Genomic DNA, 25971 nt, shown 5'->3' with positions numbered 1-25971 from the left:
TTTTCCAACTAGGAGTTTTTGTGGAATTTGAACCACTGTAGTGGTTCTTACCTTTTGCTCTTTACACTTTTAGGATACAGTAGCTACTACAGGATTTACTATATAAAGTCTGAGGCTGAACCGTCTATCCATAAAAGCACATAATTGCTCATTTTCACTCCACTCAGTTTTTGTTTCGATTTTTTATTCAGTGTGGGTTGTCAGAGAAGAGAACAAAACATTAAGAGCTTGCTAAATTGTCATGACGCAACACTTAGCATCATCTTTAATACCAAAAGGTGACAGCACAGACCACTAAAGCTGCTGCAAATAGTTATTCAGACAATAAGCCTCACACAATTGACATTTTCTGTTTTTAACAGCTTTTTTTTTTGTTAGAAAACGCACATTGGAAAGGCCTGGTTCCTAACTATATTTCAAAAGCACCAACAGTTGTTATTCCTAGAAAACCCTACGTTTGAAGGATTTAAATCAGATTTTTCAGCTTCCTGGGTAAAAATAAGAAGCACAGGCTTCCAAAGCCCGTTCACAAATCATGCACAATTATCACACGAGTCCTGCAGAAACATTTAGTTCTGACTCAGTTTTTCAAGGACATTCCCATGCTCTGCAAACACTTCATGCATCCTCGTCTGAACGAACTGGGAATGTTTGCTGTGGTGCTTCAAAAAGGTCTCAAAATATTACAGCAGTGATTCCTTTGGTAAGGCCTTGGTTTTCAATTCTGAATCTTTTTAAGACGCCATGCCAAAACTCATACGATCATAACAAACTACTTTCTTATACTAAATTCTGGATTATTTTTCTTAAGCAATATGTTTGAAATAAACAGAATTAACTAGGACTGGGTTTGGAAAAGCAATTTTATTAAAAGTTAATTAAATATTGATCAGTTTTCTTAAAGTATTTAATATTTTTAGGGAAAAAAAACTGCTTTCAGCTAGTTTATAATGCACGAGTTTCTAATTTTATTAATAAAAGTTGCGCACTTGATCAGTTTAAAACATTACTTATTCAAAAACTGTTTTTATAAGCCAAAAATGAGGGTTAGGATACAAATTAAAGGCGAAAATCAAATAAAATTGTGAACTTTTAAATCAAAATTCAATTTGTTTGCCATTTTTAAACACAGAGCCAGTTTTAGCCGGAGCTTTTACGAGAGTCAGTGCCCTGAAATCCCCAAAACCTGGACAGACACCTAAAGATATACAAAAAGCGACTTAACATTTCAAAAAGTGCATCTAAAATGCAAATATAAGAAAAAAAAAAATCAGATTTTCCCATGTGGAGTTGAGAAAGTGCAGTGTTGAGGGACAAGCTGCGGCTGGGTGTTTTACATGCTTGGGTTCTGACACGGGGATCAGTCTGAAGTCGGAATAATGACGAGAACAAGAAAGAAAATACAAAATTAGGACAAGCCCATGCAAAAACGACCGCTAAGCCACACTTCCTCCAACCCCAGAGTAGGCGACTCTTCCACACTTAAGTAAAGGCAAAAAGTAGCAATGACCTGGTAGTAGCGGGGTTGTTGGATGCGGGTCATACAGACTGGATGAGTTAGTATACTCTGGGGAACTGAAGAGGCAGCAACAAGGGGGAACGGCAGAGATAACAGCCTCAAACCCAAAGACGACTAGCGGCTGAAGGGTTGGAAAGATGAAGCTTGAAGGGGCGTGTCCTCCTGAGAAGATCTGTGCTCTGCCCCTGTCCCCTACCCTCAAGAGTGATGGGGGGAATGATGCTGCTGATGCTGCTGTGGTGGCTCTGATGCCGCCCTCCTTTATCCTCCTTAGCGGCAGGTTCCCAGTGAGGACGGTGGTGCGGCTGGACGGTGCTAGGAGGACTGACGGTGAGGCTAAACTCTGCTTCGGTTGAGTAGTCAAAACAATCTGGGAGTCAACAACACAGATGAGGAAATGCGTTTCTTTAGTAGCAGCATGCTTCAATCAACGAGGGCCTCATTTGGATTTAAATCTACTAAAAGTCCGGTTTGGGCTACAAATATACTTTGACCCGCCTCATTAATTCATTCATTTAACGAGTGAAATGGGCTTCAGAAAATATGCAGGCTTTCTATTTGCTAATACACACCACAAACTTAAAACAAGCAAAAGCAAAAATAAAATAGGGAGCCGTCGCACAAGCACTTAAACAGAGACTAAATGACCACAGTTATGGTTGATAAACTGAGCGAAAAACCATAAAGATGATGAGAAAACTTTCAAAAGAAAAAAGGTTTTCTCGTCATTATTTTGGAGAACCACAAAGCTTTCCAAAAAAAAAATAAAAACTGGTAAATATGACTGAATGTAAACCCTTTTTTTGGCCTAGAGTTGCAGACTAGTGTTGGTGGTCTCATGTCTTACCCTCTCTCTTCCAGCGGTGGCGCCGTATGGAGGCGGTGGTGATTGCAGAGATGGAAATCCGGCTGATGGTTGGCGTCACCTCCACCTGGAGCACCTTTCGCCCCCGCGGCTCATCGGGAGCACTTTCTGGCAGCGAGTTTTTCATGGCATTTCCCAGCTGAAGTTGACACAGACGCGCTTGTTTGACATTTTGGATTCAGAAATTGTTTTCACTTCACACACAGGACTGGTTAATCTTACCAGCAGAGGTTGTGAGTAAAGCTCCAGCTGGGCTCTGTACACAATGTCCTCCAGAGCTTCACGGCCCATCTCCCACTCCCCATTGTATCTAGAGATCAAAACACCAGCATGTAAATACAGAAATCCTCTTTTTTTTTGAGTAAAAAGGGAGTCTGTTCTTTGATGTCTGACTCATATCCTCTGAACTATTTTTAGATGCAGATGCCTGCAGCTGCAGATCCAGGGAGGAGGGCGACACGTGTTTGTAATAAGATTAAACCATCAAGCAGTTTAGATACAGGTTAATAAATTAACATTTCAATGCAAAAAAAAAAATAAAATAGAAAATTCACTCTTTGATACATGAACACAAAAAGCATTTTAAATCTTTGAAAGAAGTCATTCTTGATGATAATTTCTTTGTAGGGAATAGTCAGGCGACTCTGAGATAGTGAACCTGATATCGCCAATTAATATAAATATCAGTGATTATTAATGTTTTTTCCCCTGTAGTTCAGGTATCTCCCCACAGATGGCGCACGACAAATGAATTCTCCTTTGTTCAGGTGCAGAACGTTATTCTGCATCTAGTATTTGAAAATGACACTAAAATAAGAAAACAAAAAACACATTTTAGTTTTTTTTTATGTTCTGTTTTAAAATAATTTTCAATCAAGATTAAGGCACGTTTTTGCCCAGACTCCGTGTTACGAGGTGAACTACCAAAAAATGCCACAAATCGGGAACTTTTTGTGGCTCACAAGTAAGAAAGTTTGCCCATCCCTGATTTAAAGTAAAAGTAACAAACCGAACTAAACAAGAAGCGTTTTTCACTTTTTGAAGAGCACACAAACATGGCTGATCTTCCACATCTCATCATCCAATCGCTCCTGACTTTGCTTAAAACGATCATTTTGGATTTTATAGTCTTAAACGTCAATTGAATAAAAGTCACACGGTGTGTAAGATATGTCACAAATATGTCGGGAACACAATAAATTTGATAAATCATAACTTGTGGTTAGCTAGACACTATTTTTTATTTTGTTTGATGTGAGTTAAAGAGCGTTTCATTGAAGCTGGTTTAACACCATAATCTTATTTATGGTTGTGGAGCTCAGGGAACATTTTTTTTTACTTTGATGCTGTGAAGGATTTTTGATCATCAAAGAAAATATTTTTCATGTCAGAATTTTTATGTTTTCAATAAAAGTTAAACAAGTATACCGTTTAAAGCTCCACCCTGCTGTCTTAAAGCTTTTAGGCCAGATGAGTTTATCGTTTTTAAAATGGGGTTATCCGAGTGAAACTACATTGAGTTGGACAGAATGGCAAATAACCATCTGGAATCAGATTGTAATTGTGTTGAATGAGCTGAAATTTTATTTGACACTGATTGGATTAGTATAGGACTTGTTTTAATCCTGTGCAATTTGGTTCTCCTCATGTAAGGAACTGAGGGTTCAGGGATGGTAGTCTCCATCACATCGGGCATCCATCTCTACAGACTACCTGTCATCGAGGAGCTATAATCAGCTTTGCAGCTGCTGCGGCGGCCTCACAGAGCCCCGCTGATATAATCTGTCTGTACAGTGGCAGGGCTTCTGTCCTTGGCAGGTTTAGCCCTTGCTGTGATCAGTCTGCACACAGTTAATTTCAGTCATTACTGAGATCTAAGCTGCCTGTAATCCACTCAAAATACTCTATTTTAATAACTAATAGCTACAAACAGAATCAAAGAACAGCGTTTGATCTAAATATAGAGATTGGAAATCAATTAGTATCTCAAAACAGACGAGAAAAGTCAGAATAATATTAATAAAGCTTAACATTAGTGGAGATACATACATGGCATGATAAACAGCAGTCAGCATCTGCACCATGAACTCTGGATCCAGCAGAACTCTGTTGCATGGTTCCCTCCACAGCTTCTGCTGCTGCCGGGGGAAGCCGCACACACACAACCTGCAGAGGAAGAACAGAACGAGCCAGAGGTGTTTCAATGAATCCGTCCTGCAGCAAGAAGGACAAAAGATCGTTCCTAACAGCAACAAAATCATCAAATTGAATAAAAGCTGATTTTTTTAAACGTAAGTAAAGGAAATACAATAAATGTGGACAATTAACAAATCTTTAAGACATGATATTCCAGACCACTTTAGAAGACATCCACATTTACAGTTAAAGATCTAAGGCGATGTTTGATAGGAAGTCAGGCAGGGAGTTTCCAGCATGAGGATAAACTCAGACAATGGAAATACTGTGCTTTGAAATCTTCAAAGTTTCCAATTCGTCTAGACGAAATGTGCTTGAGGCGGCACGCGTCTGCTGGCTCACGGGGGTTCATATCCTGAATGGTGAGCATGCAGGGAGCAGCTTCACTTTAGAGTGAATTCCACAGTGATCCTTTCCCCCCCGAGCCACCTGTGTGTCTTTAAAACAAATTTTGACGTTTGGTTTTCATTTGGAAAACCATTTAAACTGATAACCTGGACTCTAATGCACTTAAAGAGGATGGTCATGTTAGGTTGTGATTATAGATGGGAGAGTGTTTACTCTCTCTGGAAGAAAAAAAAAAGTGTTTGAAGTGGTAATAGGTGAAAGTGTGATTCACACTTTCAGATGTTTCTCTCACCTTGAGCTCATCCTGCAGACCGACTGATAGGAAGAAAGGGGCATGTAGACCACAGCAGCGTTGTAGCAGAGCATGAGAAAGCAAAGGACTTCAAACCTGCAAACACAAAGCAGCAAGAATGGCAGTTCAGACTTTAATCACTCGTTTAAATGGATCTTTTAAAGAAAATGAATCTTATCTCACTCGTATTTGATTGAATTGTATTCCTAGAAATAGATTTCGCTGAAGATACATAATAAAAACAGCAATTACGCTTATCTGGGAGCTCTTAGACAAGACTCTAAAGAAACTACTTACATAAGCAGGTTTTTAATTGCATGTATGAGCAGAATGCATGAGACTTAAGTCAACTTCAACCAATGCAGTTTTTAATGGGATGTCTGGGAGTGTAACCAACAAGATGGAGATGCAGGTGAATTAGACTCGGGGGGGAAAAAAGTATTATATCTCTTCTGTAAGTAAGACTAAGACCATGTATCCCAAAATGTCCCCGTGCAGCGACCTAAATACATGACTTTTTTCAGAAAATTTGGCAGGTGGTTGTGGAGTTAAGTTTTGTGATGACCAGATGATTTTTCTCAAAAAGTTAACAATGGTCAGTGGTTACCCAGACACTTTTCGAGGTAGGTAGCAGGAAGGCAGCACCGCAATAACTGACTGATAGGAGGGACTCCAAGGTCTCCAAAGTCATTTGATGATCGGTCGATTTTTTGTGACTGGCACAGAAGTCGAATAACAGAACATGTCCTAGATTCAGATTAAAGCAGGGATGTCCAAAGTCAGTCCCGGAAGGCCGACTTCCTGCTGGTTTTCCAGTAACCCTGCCTTATCTGCTGCTGATTACCTGGATCAGGTGTGTTTGGCTAATAAGAAGCGTCAATAGCAGGTTGGTTGGAAAACATGTGGGACAGCGGCCCTCGAGGACCGACTTTGGACACCCCTGACTTTGAGGTTCTTGTAGCACTTGGTAACAACAGAAAAGTGACTGTTAATCGAGACAGAATGTGTCTGCACATATATCAGACGTTTATACAACACTCTGAGGTCACCGAGAATAAAAAAAAAAAAAACAAAGCTTGGTGTACAAAAAAAAAAAAAATAACTAGTTTCTGGCATGCTTCTTAAATGTGCCAACAGAACCATTTATCCTCAGCAAAAGAAAGAGCCAAAAAAGCTCCCAGACATTCAGAGTGTGCCCTTTAAAAAATAACTCAGCAGCAAGAGTTATGATTTAACTACCAAAAGATGTTTTTTCTTAATGCCAAAAAGTGACAAGAGTTACTAAATCTGAGACGTGAATGCTTCTGTCCCAGCTGGGTTGGACGGTACCTGTTCTGTGCAGTGAAGGTCTCTCTCTGAGGGTGGAGGCCACTGTACAGCACTCTGATCTGATCGTGTTGACACAGAGCTCCCTCTGTCAGAACCATAGACCCCAAGCTAGAAGGCTAGACAAATACCAAAATTAAATTATTACAATTGTTATAACTTTGAAAAGTCCAAGTGAGAAAAAGACAAAACAGAAATGCTAGAAAAGAGAGATGAGATAGCCGGATAAAATCTGGGCTTTTGTGGTGTTCAGATACAAACAAGCTGGTGTAACCATTTCTTTTTTTTGCCGTTTCGTGTTGCTGCTGGACTGAATATTCCTGTCCTTGACAGGATTACTGAGTTTCTCGATGTCAAGGTTTTGGCTTAATACGAGTGTCCAAATTTGGAGTTTATAATTTAACTGATTGACTGTAAACTGCAGGGCTTTATAATCCAGAATCATCCGTCATCCTCTTTCAACATGTTCTAGCATCCCCATCTGTTACACTTTTGTTTATATAGGTATTTATTTGTTTACTTGTAATGGCAACAAGTAATCCTGATAGTGATTACACAATTTCTCTTGATGCAACACTATATTAAAAAGCTCTTGCTTATTTAAGAATGTTTTCATTTAATATTTGCTTACATAAAAATGTTTTTTGAAAGGATGCGATAGCTGTGTGTACACAAAAAAAAAACGTATTTAAAGATGACAGTTTTGGACGCCTGGAGGAAAATATGATGTGAAGGTTTCCTCTCTCCTCCCCCGCCTCCCTATTTCTTTTTTTCAGTCAGAGTGAAGAGAAAAGCATTTAAAGTGTGTAATTACTGAGATAAATCGCCTTCAGCGCAAACTACACACCTTAATCTGTTTAACATTCAGGCACAGACTTCCACTAAATGAGGGCTGTATGAAAAAAAATGTCAGTTTTGGTGGTAAAGAAGGTCATGAAAATATAATCTGGCTATTGTGTGGACTGTTCTGATAGTGTGTTATTTCAGGTCATTGTAAGAGTGAATAAAAAATAGGGCTCGGTCAAGTCATCAGGTGGAAGGATTAGGACTCAAATCATGGGACAAGATAAGGAAGTAAATGGCATTATAGCTAAATTGATTTAAAAAAAAAACAATTTTACATAAAAAAAAATGTAATTGGGAAACTGAATTTCAAAATCTTATTTTAGTTTAGAAAGAAGAATAAAGAGCAAATGAAAAAGACATTCCTCAAGTGACTGGACATATCTGGAGAGGAAACATCCTCCGCTGAAAAGTCTCAAGAATGTCATAAAAACCAAAAAGGGAAATTCAAAAAAGGGAATATGAAAGCAAATGACCAGCAGGATAAAGAGAAGTAACATAACATGAGTAGTCCTACCTCATGATATATCGATGGCTTTGACAGAGATGGGATTGTGAAAGAGAGAAGTCTGCTGTTGCCATCTTTGTCCACAATTTCCTGCAAGACAAAAAACAAAAGATAAAGAAACAAGGATACTTTGTAATTAACTTCTTTTTAGTCAATTAGTTAAGCAACAGTGATTGTAATTTAATCAAATCTCTTGTCTTTAATATATCAGTGGACACTATGATGTCAGCTTCTACAGAAGATGCTACAAAATCTCCAACTAGTCCGGAAATGATGCATTAAAAGGTACACCCTAGAATAGTTCTTCTGAGATATTTCATTCTAAAACTACTTTCGGGAGTGGACAATAGATGCAACAGAAGTGAGGAGGTAGCACTTAGCAAAATCCATCTGCATGAAGTGTCAGCAGAGTCTAAATCCAATTATCTGCACTAAATTACTTCCCCTTGAAAACCAAGTGTAAGAGGATCATACAGGACAAAAAGGTAGTACACATTTACAGTTGAATCAAGACTGCTAAATTAGTCTTCCCCTTCTTATGCAGCAGGACCCCCTCTAGGTGGTGACAGGTGGCTCAAAGACTAAGGCTACGTCCGAATTCCATCACAATATAGCGCTTTCGCCATTTTCTAGTGCTGTCGGAATCAACAATTCTAAAATCCAGTTCCCTAGAAATTTCCTAGAAATCTTTGCGAAGAACCAGTGTGCATAGATGCTCACTATATTGGGGAATATAGACCACAATGCATTGCGTTTGAAACATTTTTGATAAAAAATGTGTTTAAATGCAATTCTGTACAAAATCATTAAGCTTTTCATGTAGTGGATTCAAAACAGACGGCGTAAAATGTTAAAACTGATTTTTTTTTTACACTATGTGAAATCGATGATGTCATACTTGCCGATTAGAGAAAAAAAAAAGTGAACATTGTGTCCAAATTGCTTTTAAAATCAATGGCACTAAATCGTTCTGCACTATGTTATGTAGTTTTTAAGTAGTTAAGTGGAGGGAATTCAAGGCTGCGCGTCAAAATCTTGAGTAGAATAATGAGTGTTTGCATGTATTCATTTATTTGGACGCCATGTTACTCAGTATTTTTCAAGCAAATATGACAAGCCCATTTTTAGAAGTAAATACCTAATACATAAGAACTTTTTACAAGTTTGTAGAGACTTCTAGGTAATAAATAAATATTCCGGTAAGAAATGTCCCATAATTGTCTGCAGAAAAACAGTAAAACAGTGTGCATCGATGCTCACTAGATTAGTGAATATAGCCCACAATGCATTGCGTTTGAAGAACTTTTTATGCGGAAAAATGATGTATATTAATTGATTTCTCATAAACCATTAAGGTTTCCATCTTCAGGAAACAGTGGATTCATAAATAGTCTTTGTAAAAAGTTAGTGTGTAGTAAGTATTTACTTCAAGATATTGTTTGTTAAATTTGCTGTTAAAAAAAAAAAAAAAAAAAAAAAAGTGGTGAGTAGCATGGTGTCTGAATTGCTCTTAAAGTCCAGGGCACTGGATAGTTTTGCATTACTTATTAGTACTTAGACACTAGGGAAGGAAATTGGAAATAAAACTGAGTTTAATACTCATAAGCTATTGTGATGAGGTTTATAGTAAACTAGTGAATCTGAACCTTTTTAAAGCATATATTTTTACATTAACTTAGAAAGGATGTTGATTGCAAGTTGATGATAGAGAATTCTCCACTGATTATTTTCAGCATTTTTTTTTTTATAATTTTACTCATTTTTTAAAAATATGTCACCAGAAAACATTTTTCCATCATTTTTACCTGTTTTGTTCAAACCAGTTGTAGCTTTACTACAATCACAGAAGTATCTTCTGTATGTAAAGTGACTGTGAATTCATGAAATCATGTTGGTTTACATTTAAGTTTTGGAGTTTGATGGGAGAATTTAGGGAGAAGTTTTCAGATTTAATATTTACTACCCAAATACTTTATGCCAACATGATTTTTTTGGGATTCAGTAACATATTATTTTAAAGAGTGTGGCTTTATAGACCTGTCAGGTAAGGTTCTTCCTGACATTTAGTGATATGTTTATTGACATGTTTGGACTTATAGAAGTGTGTTAAAGGTCATACAAAGTTTTGACAATAATACTTATAGTGGTGTGTTTTAGAGTCTGTTAATTATTATCTTTCAAATGGGACAAGGCTAAGTTAACTAACTTAAAATTATGACATGTATAATGAAACACTGAAGCATGTGTGTGCAGTTTTTTCACCGTTTACATACTGCTGTTTTTGCTGGGGATTTCAAAATCTCACGTAGGAATTACGATGGTGATTACAGCCTCAAATCTGAGTTTCTTCTGGTAATTTTCTTATATGATCAGATTGTCCTTAAGGAGGAGGTTCAAAGGTTGTCTTGAATAAAGTAAATTTGCACTGCGCTCACCAGAGGGTTTTGCTGTACGAGTGGTGATAAATATGTATGTAAAACAGGGATAAAACACGACAGCTTTGACTCAAATTAAAACAGACATATACTTAGCTGTTTTTTCAATATGAATTTTCTGCTTTGCATAATTTCTCTTCCTTCAATCAAACCGTGTATTCATCATTTTGATTTTTTTCTAAGAGATATCAAACAGGCCTCATCACGTCTCCTTGTGTGGGTTGTTGGAAGGTTGCTCAGCTTTTTTTCTTCTGAATATGTAATGAAACTGCTGAGAGCAAAGCTGTGTACCACAGCTCTGCAGCCATGTGTGTGTTTGTGTGTGTGTGTGTGTTGAGCGGTACAGATAAAGAGAAATAAATTAGGCATGAGCGTGCCAAAAACTGCGGCGGCTCAAATGGAGCTCTTTCCATTGATCTTTTCTGCTCTTAGCACATTTACCTGAGGGTGTTTCCCAGTGTTTCAATCTACCTCTGGCTACGCCATTAATAGACGTTTTTCCCGTTAGGTTGAAATTCAAACATAAAAACCAATTCCCTGTTTCAATACTGCTAGGCAATAAACATAAAATAAGATGTGAACAATAATGTTTCACATATAGATTAATATACCTTTCTTTCTTTCATTTTTTTTTAAATCCCCAGATGTTCCTCTTCATGATAACACACCATTGTAGATGGTTTAAGTAAAAAGTTGCTCTGAACTACATTTTAAAACGGCTTAAAAATCAACCCAACTAAGTACAAATATACTGCATATTGGGGTCTGCAACCTTCAACAGTTATTCGGATTGACTTCTTATTGACAAGTTGAAGTCACCAGGTTTAACCCGCGTCCTTTAGAAACTAAGACAAGGATTAATAATATTCAGTTTTACATTAACATTTTTATTTTTTATATTTTTTATTACATTTTAATATTAATGAGACTATTAATGATAAGTATGAATAAACTAATTTTTTTGTATTACTAAGCAAATAGATGGGGGAGATTTTTTTTTTTAAATTATATCGTTTATAACTATTGAGAGAGGCTCACATGACTTTTCAAAATAAAAGACACCTTGTACTCCAAATAATCATTTCAAAGCAGCAAATATAGGAATGTAGTTGTAGATAGTGTAATGTCTGCAATTGTATTTAAGAAAAAACTATACAGTTTATTTTATCATTGGTGCATCTCAGCCAGAAATATGTAAACCTAATAAGTCAAAATAAAATCAGAGTTCATTTATTGACCCTACTGTATTTTGGCACACTTTAATAAATATATTAGTTCAGTAATAGACAGTTTCCCTTATAATCCAGTGAACCTTGAGTGTGAAGTCTGTTTTTTTATTACTGACCTCAAATCGATTTGCTGCAGTACACGGTGCTCAATCATCTGACAAAATGTTTGCTTTTGCAAAACAACAAAGCTGCAGAGCTTTAAGAATTGTTGAAGCTTCATGGGTCCTGAAGTCAAGAACCTTCTAGAGAAGTACGTACTGTACTCCAACTATTTCTGAATTAAATTAATAATCTGACTTTTTTTTTTTTTGCTATTTAGTCTTAAAAAATACCTTCCGTTTACCATTTTTCCTAAACCAGAGAGTCACAAAGGAGGAGTCAAAGAGCCACACCCCTGAGCTAGAATGAGCCACATCGGGAACTGAGACATTAGTTTATAAAAAGTTTGGTTGTTTGATCACATCTGTATGAATGGAAGTTAAAAGGCGAATACGTAAAACATGTTTACATTATATATCAGGGTAAAAATTCAAAATATTAAACTTAGACATAGAATCAAAAGGTTAAAACTGCCGAACAAGACTCACCAGGTTATAAATGCCCAAGAGTAGGGCCTCAATACAGCCGTTGCTCTGGCGATCTCTGCTGGCAGTGATCCGCAGATATACCCACACCAGCTCAGGCAGGAACTGCAGGGTAAAGCGGCGCAAGCGGTCTTCGGAGCTTCGGTACAACTCGAACAGCTGGTGGCACACTGGCTCCAACAGCTGGACAGAAGTTGTAAATGTAAACTTCAACATACAATCTTAACCCTCTCCTTAAAAAAACAGAATATGACACAACATCTGTTACAAAAACATAATCTAAAGAGTCAGCAAATTAATAAAGTCTTTAAGCATCTGATGACATAAAAGTTTAAGGTTGTGAATCATAAATGTTACAGATCCTCTGCTTTTCAAAATAAAAGTAGATGTTATAGAAATGACGGCTGATCACAGCAATCCAATGCTGTTTTAAACCGTCCAAACAACGGGGGGCCAAACTCCAGCACAGGCTGGTGTCCTGCCTATTTTACAACATCCCCCAAATTTTTGTAAAAAAACAAACAAAAAAAAAAGGGTAACAGCCTTTGACCACTGAATTTTGAGACATCTGGAAAGTCCAGAAGTTCTAATTTGAAGGCTTTCTCTTCTTTATCACTCTTGGAAAGCCCCATTTGTATCTCACCACTATTTCTCCCCCCTTTGTACTTTTAGAGAGACTTTATCATTTATCTCTTTCTGTCATCACTATATTTGTAACCATCTCATCACTGCATTTGTACATTCTAAGAAACATTTTAAAATAAAGTTCCTGTTTATCTGTGTGGATTGGGAAACAGTTGCAGTGCTTAACATTGTGATCATTAGATCAAATTTATTTAATCATTTTCTTACAATGAGTCATACTCTTAAAAAGTTGAGAAAAATTGTGTCTTGAGATGCATCACGATTCATATCATATTGTGAGCCGGATCCCGTGATACAAATCTTATCACCGACTCTTTCCAAAACACACCCCTAGTATTTAGTCTCTGGGGAATAGATCTTGTGTTCACAGGTCAATAATGTGCTGATGTGTAGGATTGTCGTCACTGGTCAGATCTGGACACTACAGACAACTAGTTCATGAACTTGGAAAGAGCTTTAGACTTTGTTTCAGCAGGAAAAGAAAAACATGAAAAATTCAGACATATTTTGAAATTTCTCCCCTTCTTTCTTTCGTTCAAAACCTCCTAGAAAACTGCAGTCACTGTTAATGAGGTTTTATACTGTAGATATTGTACATAAAAACAAAGAGGATTTAGATCATTGTCGCACTAAAGTCCAGCTTTTGTTTGACTGCGATTTTAAAGTTGAATAATTCAAGTGTTTTTCCGAACACAATAGTTGATTTATGCGACAGTGTGATTGTGCAGGCTGTTTTTCTGCAGGAGTTGGCAGTAGATGATTTACTTTGTTTTTAAAGCTCTATTTGTGCAAGTGTTGGAGTCTGAGAGTGCACAGGAAACAGGGAACATGGTGTACCATCTGACAGGTGAAATGACTGCGTTTCCTTGTTTGGTTATTTTTGCAATTTCAGATAAATGTTTGTCACTGCTCCTTACTTCTCACTAGCTGATGGCTGATGCAACATTTCCAAACTCCTTACATAGTTGTTCTTTAGCTAATTTTGCTTTATTAAAAAAAAAAAAAAAAAAACTATAACTATAATTTTGGGGATCAATATGGCACTTTTGAATTTTATTCTTATCTAGGAATGAAATGTAAAAGCTGACAGATCACATCAAATGGCAAACCCATATGGATGAGTAATGTACACAGCAAAGCATGCATTTGTACCCTGTGGAAACATTTGTTTTTGTCTCCTTGGTTTCATAATCAGGGAAGACACTGGCCCTACAGGGAATTGTGCATTTTCTTGTTATTTTACCTCGCTGTTGGGGTCCTGGATGACTCTGTAGAGAGCTGGAACCAGAGATTTCTTTAAATGAAGGCTGCCAGCATAACTGCGGATGTGGGTTTCTGGTAAGGACTAAAGAAGAGACACAAAACAAGAGCAGCTTAGATATATAAAAAAAAAAGGATTGTGCAAGTAAAGCAGCAAACACAACTACATGTTTTTATTATTTCCACTTCTATGAATCCTATGCATATTTTTCTCCGTGTTCCACTTAAATATTGCAGCCATTTGTAAAAAAAAGAGAAAAAAAAAAAAAAAAAAAAAAGCAACCGTGAAAAGAAAACTTTGATGAAAACCTCACTTCAAAAAGGCCCTCAAATCTGATGCAGTCTGACAGGCACAAAATATCCTGGGGTGGCATTTCTCCACCAGGCAAAAGTGACTGTTGTCAGCAGAAGACAGATGGAGGAGATGGCATCTCAGCAGGGTCCTTCGCTGCAGACTGGGCACGCTGCCTTCTGTCCTCAAAATGACCATGTTTACCAAAAAGAACACCAGCTCATTCTCTTCTTTTTTATGTCATAATAGCATCTAAAATATTATATAGAAGATAACTGCCATGTTTACATGCTTTGTGAAGTATGGCGTCTTCATTTGCAAGGCTCTAGATAAAAAGCTAATCTAGAAAAAACATTATTTAATAAAAAAAAAAAAAAAAAAAGAGCAACGAGACAAATCATTAGTTTACAAAACTGTGCTGATGATCAACAGGTGAAGCACATATATACGGTCCCAAGACCGATGTGAGAAAATACAGGGTTGTGCCCGGAGGTGCGAAACTCTCCGCCAAACCAAATGTGTGGGATATGCCAAAAAGGTGAGCAACAACAACATATATGATATCATATACAACAGAAAAACCTATCACTGCAAAGGGCTTTTAGCAACCCATCAGTGCCTCCTTTATGCTTCATATCAGCCAACTGACTGCTTAAGAAAGACAGGTGGTGATACATCTTCCAACAAAGAAACGCCCCTAAAGCTAATATTTAGGCAAATTACAGCTATCGTCTTTTACAGCAACAATCAGCATTTTTGAAAAATAAAAGATATAGTTGTCTCCTCAGAACTAAAAGGTTTGTGATGTCATTCCCTTTATTGTCCAAAACAGAAAACATTTGTCATCAGATTTGATACAAGAATATTCAAAATATTCATTGATCACAAGTAAACACAACTGTTACCCGTTGCTGTTGCCTTGGAAAAACGTGTCTGCAGGAGTACATTTCACTCTCATCACTTATAGATGAGGAAAGGGGAGAGCTTTTACCTTGAATTCCGAGAGCCATTCTTCTACGACACCGCGCTCGGAGCCGAGCATCTTCCTCGGAGACCGTCCTTTGGCTGTGTGGTGGTAACGGGGAGACAGGAAAATGAGGGTAAAAAAAAACAAAAAAAAGAGGGACAGAAGAGGAAGGAACAAGAGGAAAAAGAAACATTTAGAAGCATGACAGTCAGAGTTATTCAGTCATTCGTGACATGTGACAGAAGAACTTCTCATATTCAGATATAGAAATGTTAGCAACAATCTCCCAGACAAGCTCAAGCTGCTCTTTATTTGTAGTTTATTTTCCAACTGAAGTAGCTACAGTTAAGCATCTATTTTTTGGGGGGTAATTTTGTTGGCTCTTTTGGTAAGAGCCAAAGCAATATATTAACTTTAAGGCTGTTCATATGGAGACATTTTTAGTTAATCGTCTTAACTTTACAACCTAATTCCCCCATTAGAAGATAAAACAACCAAAACAAATATTTTTTCTTGTGGTATATATAGTCTGGCGCTCAGTTCCTCCATGAATCCTGCGATGGAGGCGGTAGTAAACCTCATTTGCTTGAGGTTTAGTGTCAGACAACTTATTTTCATGCCTACACAGCCATAACACAAGGGCCTTTCAGCTGCCATGCAGTATGCATTCACAGTCCTCAGTCAAGGCGATGAGCTGAGCGCCAAGCTTTTAATGGCTTCAAAGTCCAGAAGGTTTTGAATCCTTATTAATGCAACATCTCAACAAGAAGCCAGAAGTAAAAAAAAAAAAAGAAAGGCGATGCATCATGAACAAACTGCCTAAAAATAAAGGACTGCGTAGTAAAATTGAAGGTGCATACTAGAGCTTACCACAAATGTCATCCATTTTATGATTAAAAGATATCCTATGCTATCTAGATATAGCAGTAAAAAAAAATCTAATATGTAAAATGTAAACGCTGCCAGTAACTTCTCGACCAGACGTCACAGACAACTAGAAAATATTACAGATAGGATTCATCTCTTTAAAACGGTCAGAGGGGTCAGGAGGTGGCTGAAGTTCACTGGGTTAAGCAGCCATCTGCCAATCTGCTGGTCATGGGTTCAAGTTCTATCTCCTCAGGCAAATCGCCTAACCGCCACATTGTCCTCAATTGTAGAGAATCTGCTTGCTCAGCTGCTGGACAGGATAAGTTAAGGGAAAAAAGAAGTAAAACTGCTCCATTTGAACTTGTCTGCTTTAGTTCATCAGCAGTGTGGAGCGAGTCATTCCCAAAGTGCTTTATTTTACAGATTAATGTTGCTTAAAGGTAATCTATTCTTTTACAACATGAGCGTCTCAGAATTCTAATGAGTTAAATGACTTCTACATATTTTTATGAGTAACATTCTTTGTAATACCTAAGGAAATAAAACACTACTGGAAACACTTTTACAATAGATAAAAATATATTTGGAGTGGGACTTAAAACACTAATAACATCTCAGAATACTTCTTTACAGGTAAAAGTGATCTTACTGTAATACATTACTTTAGGAATGAGTTACTCCCAACACAAAATGAGTTAAATTGCTTTGAAGAACCCATCTTATTTTTTTTTTCATTGGACAAAGGACAAAATCTGCTAGCTGGCAAGAAAATCTTCCATCCAGATTGCAGCAAGCGATGAATGATTTTCAAAAATGAGTCATTGTGTTGGCATGTGGGTCTGTGTCAAGACGATAAAACTCACAGCATCTTCAGCGGTTTCATGGCTGGTATGGGTTTTGATGACCCACATGTATAAAAATCAGGATAATTAGTCAAACATGAAGTCATGATGTTGAAACAAATCTATGAAATCTGGGTTTTTTTTATTATATATTAAGAATTATTTGTAAAAAGGCCTTTTATTCTATTAATAAATGAGAGGATGAGTAAAATAATTGTGTGGTTTGTGGCATATCGACTGTAAAGTGACTGGAGCAGCCGGATACCAACTGGGCTTTATAGGAGCACATTAATAAAATAAATTCTTTAAAAACAGACAAAATATGTATAATAATAAATAAAACACGGTAAACACACACATCTCTATATGAAACCATGCCAACCACTCATTGACACTATCCCCACTGCTAACCATACTAATGACAGGTTCTTTAAAAAGGATGTTTCCCTAGTCTTTTTTGTGACAGAAAAAAATGGCTGATGTGCTTTTAAGCATTTAAAACTGTCAAAAAGATTCCCAACAGCATTTAGAAATCCTTGTTTACAAGTGATTCTATAATAAAAGGTGCTAAACAGTCGGTATGGTGCAGATAAGCACCAAAATAGAACCGAAGAGCCTCGGAGGAGAAAGACATCCCATTTCTTGTTCTGCTGGAGAACCACGGGAGATTACCAGAACAAAAAAAAAAAAAAGAATCTCTCTGTGTGAGTAGACATTTCCATTTGAATCCGACTGTTGACAATCTTCTTTTAGCCTGCTCAGCTCTTTATAAAAAGAGCTGACTCATTCATTTTGTCTGGCTTGTCGAGCTGTCAGAGATGTGTTGAAAAAGGAATTCTTCTGCAGGGCAGGCTTATCGGTTACCATGGAAACGGCAGTCATATGACTTTTGGGCCGTGTCAAATCCTCCTCCAATGATAGCCACTTATTCTTAACAGAAAAAAAGCTATTTTAGGTTCAATGTTTTTTAGAGGAAGTGCATCAAATCTGTAAATGTGCAGCAAGTATCAGGTCGAAAACCAAAAACTAACATTATTAAAGCTGCAGGTAGTCTCTCTTTCCTAATCTTGGCTTTTTTTTAAGTATAAAAGAGAAGAAAATCAGTTGAATGCAAAACATTTAAATAATAAATAAGAAAGCATAAATATGGAGAAAATACAGAATAAACTGTTAAAGAATCAATCCATCAAGAGTAAATGCAGTAATGTTTTCCATCCGTTTTACATTATCCAATAGAGTGTCTGTGCCAGTAAAAACAAACTTGATTAGAGTGAAGTCAGCAGTTTACCTCAGGATAGTACTGCTTTAACTAAAGTTTAAGGGAAGAACAAAATATTAAACCACTTTTATAAACTGAAAGCTTACCTCGGTGTCCCAAAACTCAAATCTCCCCAAGGAGATGCAAAGGATGTCCCACTGTGCCACACATCTGTCACACTATCAGGAGCACCTGCAACAAGGAAAAAACATAACATAAAATTAAATATACAGCTTCAAAATTCAACATTTACATTTGGTACAACAGATGGTATTATTATTATTTTTTTAACCTGCATGTTTTTAAGGAATAGTGAGTGGGCAGAAGAGACATTTCTTGATACTGGAGATGTTAAACAAAATCATGGAGATTATAAAAGGCCTTCAAACCCACAGAGGAGTTCATACAGTCAACCCACAGCCCAGAGTGACGATCTGGAGTCATGGCACAGTGACTCACGTTTGCAGCTCTATATTGCTGCTTACAAGCAAGCAGAAAACTGAACAAGTTGAATCCTAACTTACCAACTGTGAAAGTTACGCAGATGGTGCCACTTACTCAGTATATTTCCACTTACAAAAATCTGTTTCAGCTTGAAGCTCAACACCACTAGACCCGCTTTATAAGGTTAAAATGATTTAAAACATTAACATATTATGTAACAAAAAAAAAACACAAGTACTATGAAGGACTTTATCAAAATAAAAAGATGAAGGAAGACTTAAAGATTTTAAAAGTCATGCTTTTATGCTATACAATTTAGCTTGTACAAGGTTAAAAAATACATTTTTGCAAGATGTTATTTTTATGAAGTCAAATTTAATCTTTAATTCAAAAGAATTCTTAAAACTAAATATATTCTTTGACATAAATACCGGTAAAAACAATGCTAAGAAGTTGCATTGCAGTTGCAGTACCTGGTTTAAAAAAAGACTTGTCTAATATTGCTCAGAGTTTTAAAAAAATAGTTTCAACTATAAAAAACAAAATTATTATTCAGAAAGGTAATATGTACCTTTGATTAAGAAGCTTTGGGACGAGAATTTGTTTTTGTGATAATTTTTTTTTTCTCTACTCCATTTGTCTTTTTTCATTGTTACATTATAAAATTATGAAAAAGGTTTTAATTGAATTAAATGAAGTCTTCCTTTGTGCCTCAAATCTACCTTAATCCTTTTTCAGAAAGGTATTTACAGATATAATGAGACTAATTTATGCAACACAACTTTTATTTATCTAGTGAAATCTTCTTTATGGCTTAAATTAAAAATATATTAAACTGTCATCTATTGTTATTCGTTTCAAACGCAAAATGTTATTCAAATCAAGAAAATTTAAAAGCAGTTAATAGAACCAAAAATTCAGATTCTCACCTTCCATCTGGAAGCAACCTTCTGTTTTATTATCCAGTGCATTTACGACAACTATAATATAAATTTTACATCCACGTCATTCAGTGTTTGGCATCCAATAACTATTGCTCGCTAAACATTGTCCTCTACCTGATGATGTCGGGTGTCTGACGTTAGCCGAGTGTTTACTCTTACTTTATGTAGAGCCTGCTCATTGTTCTCGGGTTGATTTCACAGGGAACAGAAGAGTGCCGGCCCATCCTGTTTACAGCACTTCAAACACCACATCTGTTAGAATAAACTCCATCCCAACTTAAACAAACCCAATGAAGGCCTTCATCGACTTTCAAGTTTCAAGACAGCGAGGCTAACGTACAAAGTTATTTCTCGGAACACATCCTTACAAAAACCTATACAAATAAACTGCATATTTAACTTATGAGACGATGTTTAACTGCATGTAGAGATTTGGCAGAAGGTCCTTCAACTAAAGAACAGTCATAAAAATAAATATGTCTAACACTAATTTTAGCCTTTTGGCTGTAATTTCAGCTTTATTGATTAGTTTTGTAAAGAAAAGTGAACTTGAGGCTTAATACAAATAAATGTCACTGGGTTCTAGGAAAGAAAAAATTAAACAATTGATGCATTTTTACAATCTCTGTAGCTTGTAAAGTAATTTAAAAAAAAATCAAAACAAGCCTGATATTGAGAATAAAAATAACCTTTTTCACATAATAGATTGGCGATATTTTAATCTGGGTTCAATTTACTTTATAATATATTTGAACATTTTTCAAGTTTGTCTTTTACAGACAAAAAAAGATCATTACACAACATAATGATTAGAATAAAGAATATCTGTACAAATACACACTTGAATAGTCTGTAAATGCACATGAATGCAACTTTTGAGCTTCTGCGTTCAAAACTGTCACATTCATACATAGCTAAGCAAGTGTCTATGACCCTTTTATGGTCTATATTGAAAAGTTTAACCAGGTTGAACTTTGACCAATCAGGGACTTGAATTTGGTAGTGGCATACTTTTAAATCACGGAAGTGCCAACAGTTTAAAAAATTGACCACAGAGAAAAAAAATAATGATTGCATGTTGTGAACAGTCTTTCATATATTGGAATAGAGCTGTGAAAGAAAAAGCCTGGACCATAATTAGCTAGATTTGCACCACTTTGACATTTTGCCACTCCCTGTTTGTCCACTACGCACACCCATTGGCTAAATTTGAGTTCAAGAAGGCCTATTGAGCAAGTTCTAGAATGCTCGTCACACGTCCGGTGTGTCTGTGGCTTGATGAAAATCTAAAGCCTTCTGTAACATGGGTTGCATGACTGATAAATTCATTAATATTGCTTCCATGTTTGCTTATCTCTTGATCAATAAAGAAAAAAAAGTCCAAAACATCACATGGTTCAAACTGTCGATCTGATTTGAATCTCGACAGCCGTTTATTTTTTTCTGTTCATTGAGAAATTTGGATGCATGCATTTATTTGGTGATGATGTATTTTTGTGTGAACATTTGCAGAAATAAGCATACAAAATCCTGACAAGGAGCACTATTGATGACAGAAGAATGCTATCTGTGACTTGCAACTCATTAAGCCAATGTCAATACAGCAAAGGTTACAGCCCTGGAAAGTACATGGGGCCTCTCCTTACCAGTACCGTCATCAAAAGAGGAAACAAGGTTATCAAGGTCTGCAGTTCATGTGTCTGAAAAATAAACCAATGACCATTTATTTTACCTTATCACAATGTGTTTGTGTTCATACAATCTAAATAGTTAACCTCTTAAAAGCATCAATACACTTAAAACAACAAATACAGTCAAATATTGCAAAGTAAATAGAGGAGAATGCATTTGTTCAAGTCCACCAAACAAATGATGTGATCACAAACCAGCAGCTTTTCTCATCTGCACCCCAGCTATAAATATTTATTTCGATCAGAGGTGTAACGTTACATCTGTTCCATGGTTTGGGTCATTAACGACACTGGAGATTCATTTCTGTTGGTTTTGGTTTCCTGTCGGGGGGGGGGGGGTTGATAAAAATAGCCAAAGAAATGCAATTCAATATTTTAATTTACATAATTTGATTTTTTTTAATCACATTATGTATATTGGTTGTTGTGCTTTTTAAATTAAAGCATTTAAAAGAAGTATACTAAATGCAATGCTTAAAAATAATATTGTATATTTAGAAATTTAAAAACTGGTTCGTTAACTCAAGTCAACCTGAAAAGGTTGTTTTCCGCTTAGTTTGAATATTACCACTGCTCCATTTTTTATTAATAATTATTGCCAAATTTCAATAAAAAAATGTTACCTGTATACAGATTTGTTGATGAAATAATCAGAAATCAAAATACCATAAAGGAAAGAATTATAACTGAAGGAAAGCATGACAGAAACCTCCCAGAGTCCAATTTTCCATTTTTAAAATCAATAAAGAATCAGTGAACAGCAAATGAACACTGAATATGAACAAACATCCATATTAAGAATAAATACTTTTCAATCTGAGACAAAGTCATGCTTCTGTAACCTTGTAATATGATCAGAACTGGTAGCATACTGCTGCCTAATTGAATCTCACTATTAAAAAAAATGTTCATTTCTTAAAGTACACTTCAAATTTTATTTTACTAGATAACCATAAATGATGTTCGTTTAAAAGTTATTCATTAAACTTGAAAACATGAACACTTTCAAACAAAAACACTCCATTTTGATGGTGGTGAATATGAGAAATGTTCAAGTGATGAGGTACATTCCCTCAAAAACTCAAAGTGTATGAAGAGGTATGCAGTTCATGTACAGTACAAGGGTTTGTTTGACTTCTTATCTCAGCCTGAAATGAGCAGAACCAGCTTTCAAGCACTGCTAGGGATTTTTCAAGGTCAGCTAAGCTCAATCAGCCATGAATTATTGAACTTGAGCAAGCTCTGCGTCCACACCGTTTGTTCATCTCTACCAACATGTTTTTAATTTCTCCTTGTGGTATAAAAGCTTAAATATGTGAGAATATTCCGACAAGTCAACACCAATTATTAAACAACTTTAACTTGCAAAATAGATTGTTTTATTTATTATTTATTCATCAAACTTTTTAGGTTGTCTCTATGTCACCTTGAGTGACAGCGGCCCCTTGTTCTTTTCAGTGTTTCTCTGGTAATGATACACTGGACAGGATACAAATATCAATTGTAGTTCCTGACGGCTATTTTCAGTTCAGCACTGTCTCTTTCAGGTCAGGCTATTTTTAGACAAGTGTGAACCAGACATTTCCTTGTACCGTATAAAAAAACAGAAAAGCTTTACTATGTAAGCAAGTCAAAAATACACCATCACCCAGCCTTTTTATCATAGGTTCCGATTGAAAAGTGAGTAACCTTATGGTGCACGTGTTTCTCATAAAAAAGAAACCCTTTCCCAGAGTAGTGGATGACTAATAACATAATGTCGCTGCTCTTCTCTCAGTCAGAATAACTAGCCACTCACCTGCAGCACTGGCTTTCAAACCAAGAATAGAAGGGAGTTTTATTTATAGCAAAAACTGTTCTAGAAAATGATCCGATTAGTCAGTCTTCCGCAGAGACTGATGACAAAATACGGTCACGATGAAGCAGACGAGTACACACTTCAGTTCGACACTTAATTTAAAGAGTTGGAGATTAAAGTTCACGCAGGCAGGAGTGACTCAATATGCTGAATGTTACATAAATCTACAAGACATTCGGGGAAAACAGAAGGCACTTCTCTCTGCAGAAGAAAATGTGACAGGTACAAACAATACGATAGATGCACGGAATGAGCATTTTTGTCTGCTGTGTGTATGCCTCAGCTATCCTCGTTTCTTCTCCCCCCAGGCTAGGCTAGGGGAACTGATGCGTACACACATCATGGGCTAAAATTAGCTCTGCTGCAGCTGCAGGGCCAGAAGTGTTGGGATGGGCCCATGTTTCAGCCACGCAAACACACACACACACACACAGGTCCACCAATTAAACTGGGTGAGCCAGAGTACACAAAGGCACAGGTGACTGCCAATAACATCCTGATCTCTTTTTCACTCTGCACCTCAAATTTGGGAATTCAAATGTTGTCTGTAAACACAATCAGATACAGGATAAACACACAACAGTACTGGAGTCCTCCAGACTGGCCTGTAGTAACCTCAATTTGAAAGTCCCACTTGAATCATTTTTGAGCTAATTTAAAAGTGTTTCCAGTGGTCTTTAAATTATGTTTATGTCATTTTTAGCCAAAAATAAAAAAATATGATATAGTTTCTCCAGAGAGTGAGCAGTTCATTAGAAGTTCACTTCTGAGTTGTGGGCGGAACTGTTCCAACTTCCCATCATCCCCTCTGTTTACAAGCTCTCCTACTAGCTTACAGTCCCTCACAACCCCAGCCTAACATCACTGGTGCAACAAAAATAGTGAGCAATATTAGAGTTTTTTACTTGTACAGTTTTGAACAGGATACAAACTCGGATGAAGAAAATGAAGGCGTAAATGAATCTAGTCATATACAAGTGGATGCATCAGAATGGAGCAGAGCAGGAAGCTTGTGGCCTCCAGACTGTTGCTTTTACATCACAGAAACAAGCTTTATTATTATATTTTTTTATTACATTTTTGTCTCTTCCGATTCATTCCATTTTGAATAAAGAAATACTTAAAATATCAATTTTAAGCTTGTTTTTTTTATCGTGAGAAAAATGCCAATAGAAGATGTTAAAACACCAAAAACACTATTTTTAATCAGAGTGATTAATTTCAATCGTACTTATTCTGACAATCTCGACTGAGGTGTGCACTTCCTGATTTAACTTTGGTTAAAAAAAACACCGTTATGCCACACCACATTTTCTTCTTTAAGTTTGTTTTTTCAAGAATATAACACACATATGTGTGTGCTTCTTTTTCTTTGATCTACCTTAATGTTCAGGCAGATTAATATTGTAGAGCAAACAATAGTGAACCAAAGAGGGATCAGATTTATGAATCAGTACAACTTGATGTAATTCTGTACAGCATTGATGCAGTAATTTGTGTTTTCAAGGTCACAACACTCAGCTGTTTTATCAGATTTCATTACACTGAGCGACGGCAGTCATGCATTTTGATCAATATAAACAGTCTGTAAATCATAAATCGTCAATGTAGACGTGTTTATTTTAATAAAAAGGACAACAGAAACAAACATTAATTCATCAATTCTATATAATGCTACTTTGTGGCTGACAGCATTAACAAAGAATAATGAACTCCAGAAACACAAGAACTAGGCAGGTATACAACCCTGCAACAAAAGGCCATACAACCTTCAGCCTTTGTGGTGTGCTAAAAAGACTGCCCTGCCCTTAGATTAACACAGCAGACAACAACTTTTAACAACAGAAAAATGGTCCACAGATAGACAACTTTATTTTTAAAAAACTGCCTAAAATTCCTGTCGAACCAGACTCATAAAAGCAATATAGAAAAATAAATACACCGTCCAACCTAGAAAAGCAACCCTGTTGCTGTTCTTTTTTCCTTCACATATTTGCAAGTTAACCAGCAAAGGGACTTTATGATCCCACCTAAACCCCAAAGCAGATGACATTGAAAAGAACTAGGTTAATATTTACGTAAAACGGAAACACAGCAGGTGTTAAGGTGGGTTCTAAAGCAGGTCACAAGTATCGGATTTATGCTTAGTGGTCGAAAAGGGGACAAATATTGATGACACACCCTGGTTCATGTTCCGAAAAAAGAACAATAAAAGGGTTGGATTGAACACAGTAACATACAAGCAAATTTTTACTTAAAACAATTCAATTGAGGGCTTTAAAGAAAGAGCCAACTAGAAAAGATGACAGTTTTATATCATCCAACTACATGCATGTGTAACTCATGTATTCTGAAGCATTTGTTAATAGATCCCCTTCAGATAGTTTATTTTTTTAAATCCAGAGGTAATGTAGACATCTGTAATTATTAGCACCTTTATGAATGTGTGTAGATCAACACATACAAGAGAACTGAGCTCGCTAAACTGACTCACTTTATATTTCATCAGCAAAGAAATCCCTGATAGATCAAAGTAACATTAAATAGATTAAAGTGAAAATAGGTTACACAATTCCACAACGCTCCTAACTTAATCCAGAGTAGGAAGAAAGACATCATATTTAATCCTCCCTGTGGGTGTTTGTAATGTTACACCAAAGTAGTTTGGTTAAAGAGAATTCGACTGTTTGCGCAGTTACTGACTAAAGTCTGTAAATCATTATCCTTAGTCAACAATCCGTGACGCCTCAAACTT

At 36.4% G+C, this 25971-nt stretch overlaps 1 protein-coding gene across 3 annotated transcripts in view; it reads right to left on the bottom strand.

Annotated features, from left to right (window-relative positions):
* The window catches only part of LOC112154922 (protein FAM126B), a 37807-nt gene that overhangs the window by 5469 nt on the left and 6367 nt on the right, over window positions 1–25971 (bottom strand). The window contains exons 1-12 of one of the 3 annotated variants that reach the window (XM_036209547.1): window positions 19653–19787; window positions 18387–18471; window positions 15334–15407; window positions 14034–14135; window positions 12149–12328; window positions 7907–7987; window positions 6550–6665; window positions 5221–5316; window positions 4434–4550; window positions 2607–2694; window positions 2367–2523; window positions 1716–1889 (exon numbers count right to left, since the gene is read on the bottom strand). In XM_036209547.1, the coding sequence (XP_036065440.1) occupies window positions 1716–1889; window positions 2367–2523; window positions 2607–2694; window positions 4434–4550; window positions 5221–5316; window positions 6550–6665; window positions 7907–7987; window positions 12149–12328; window positions 14034–14135; window positions 15334–15384 (1162 nt within the window). In that variant the 5' untranslated portion in view covers window positions 15385–15407; window positions 18387–18471; window positions 19653–19787. Of the gene's footprint in view, window positions 1–1715; window positions 1890–2366; window positions 2524–2606; window positions 2695–4433; window positions 4551–5220; window positions 5317–6549; window positions 6666–7906; window positions 7988–12148; window positions 12329–14033; window positions 14136–15333; window positions 15408–18386; window positions 18472–19652; window positions 19788–25971 lie in introns of those variants that run through there. The other 2 variants (XM_024286179.2, XM_024286180.2) reach the window with 2 other exon arrangements.

The sequence above is a fragment of the Oryzias melastigma genome, linkage group LG21, assembly GCF_002922805.2.
Source record: "Oryzias melastigma strain HK-1 linkage group LG21, ASM292280v2, whole genome shotgun sequence".
NCBI classification, from domain to species: Eukaryota; Metazoa; Chordata; class Actinopteri; order Beloniformes; family Adrianichthyidae; genus Oryzias; species Oryzias melastigma.
This window is presented reverse-complemented; position numbering and strand designations above follow the sequence as displayed.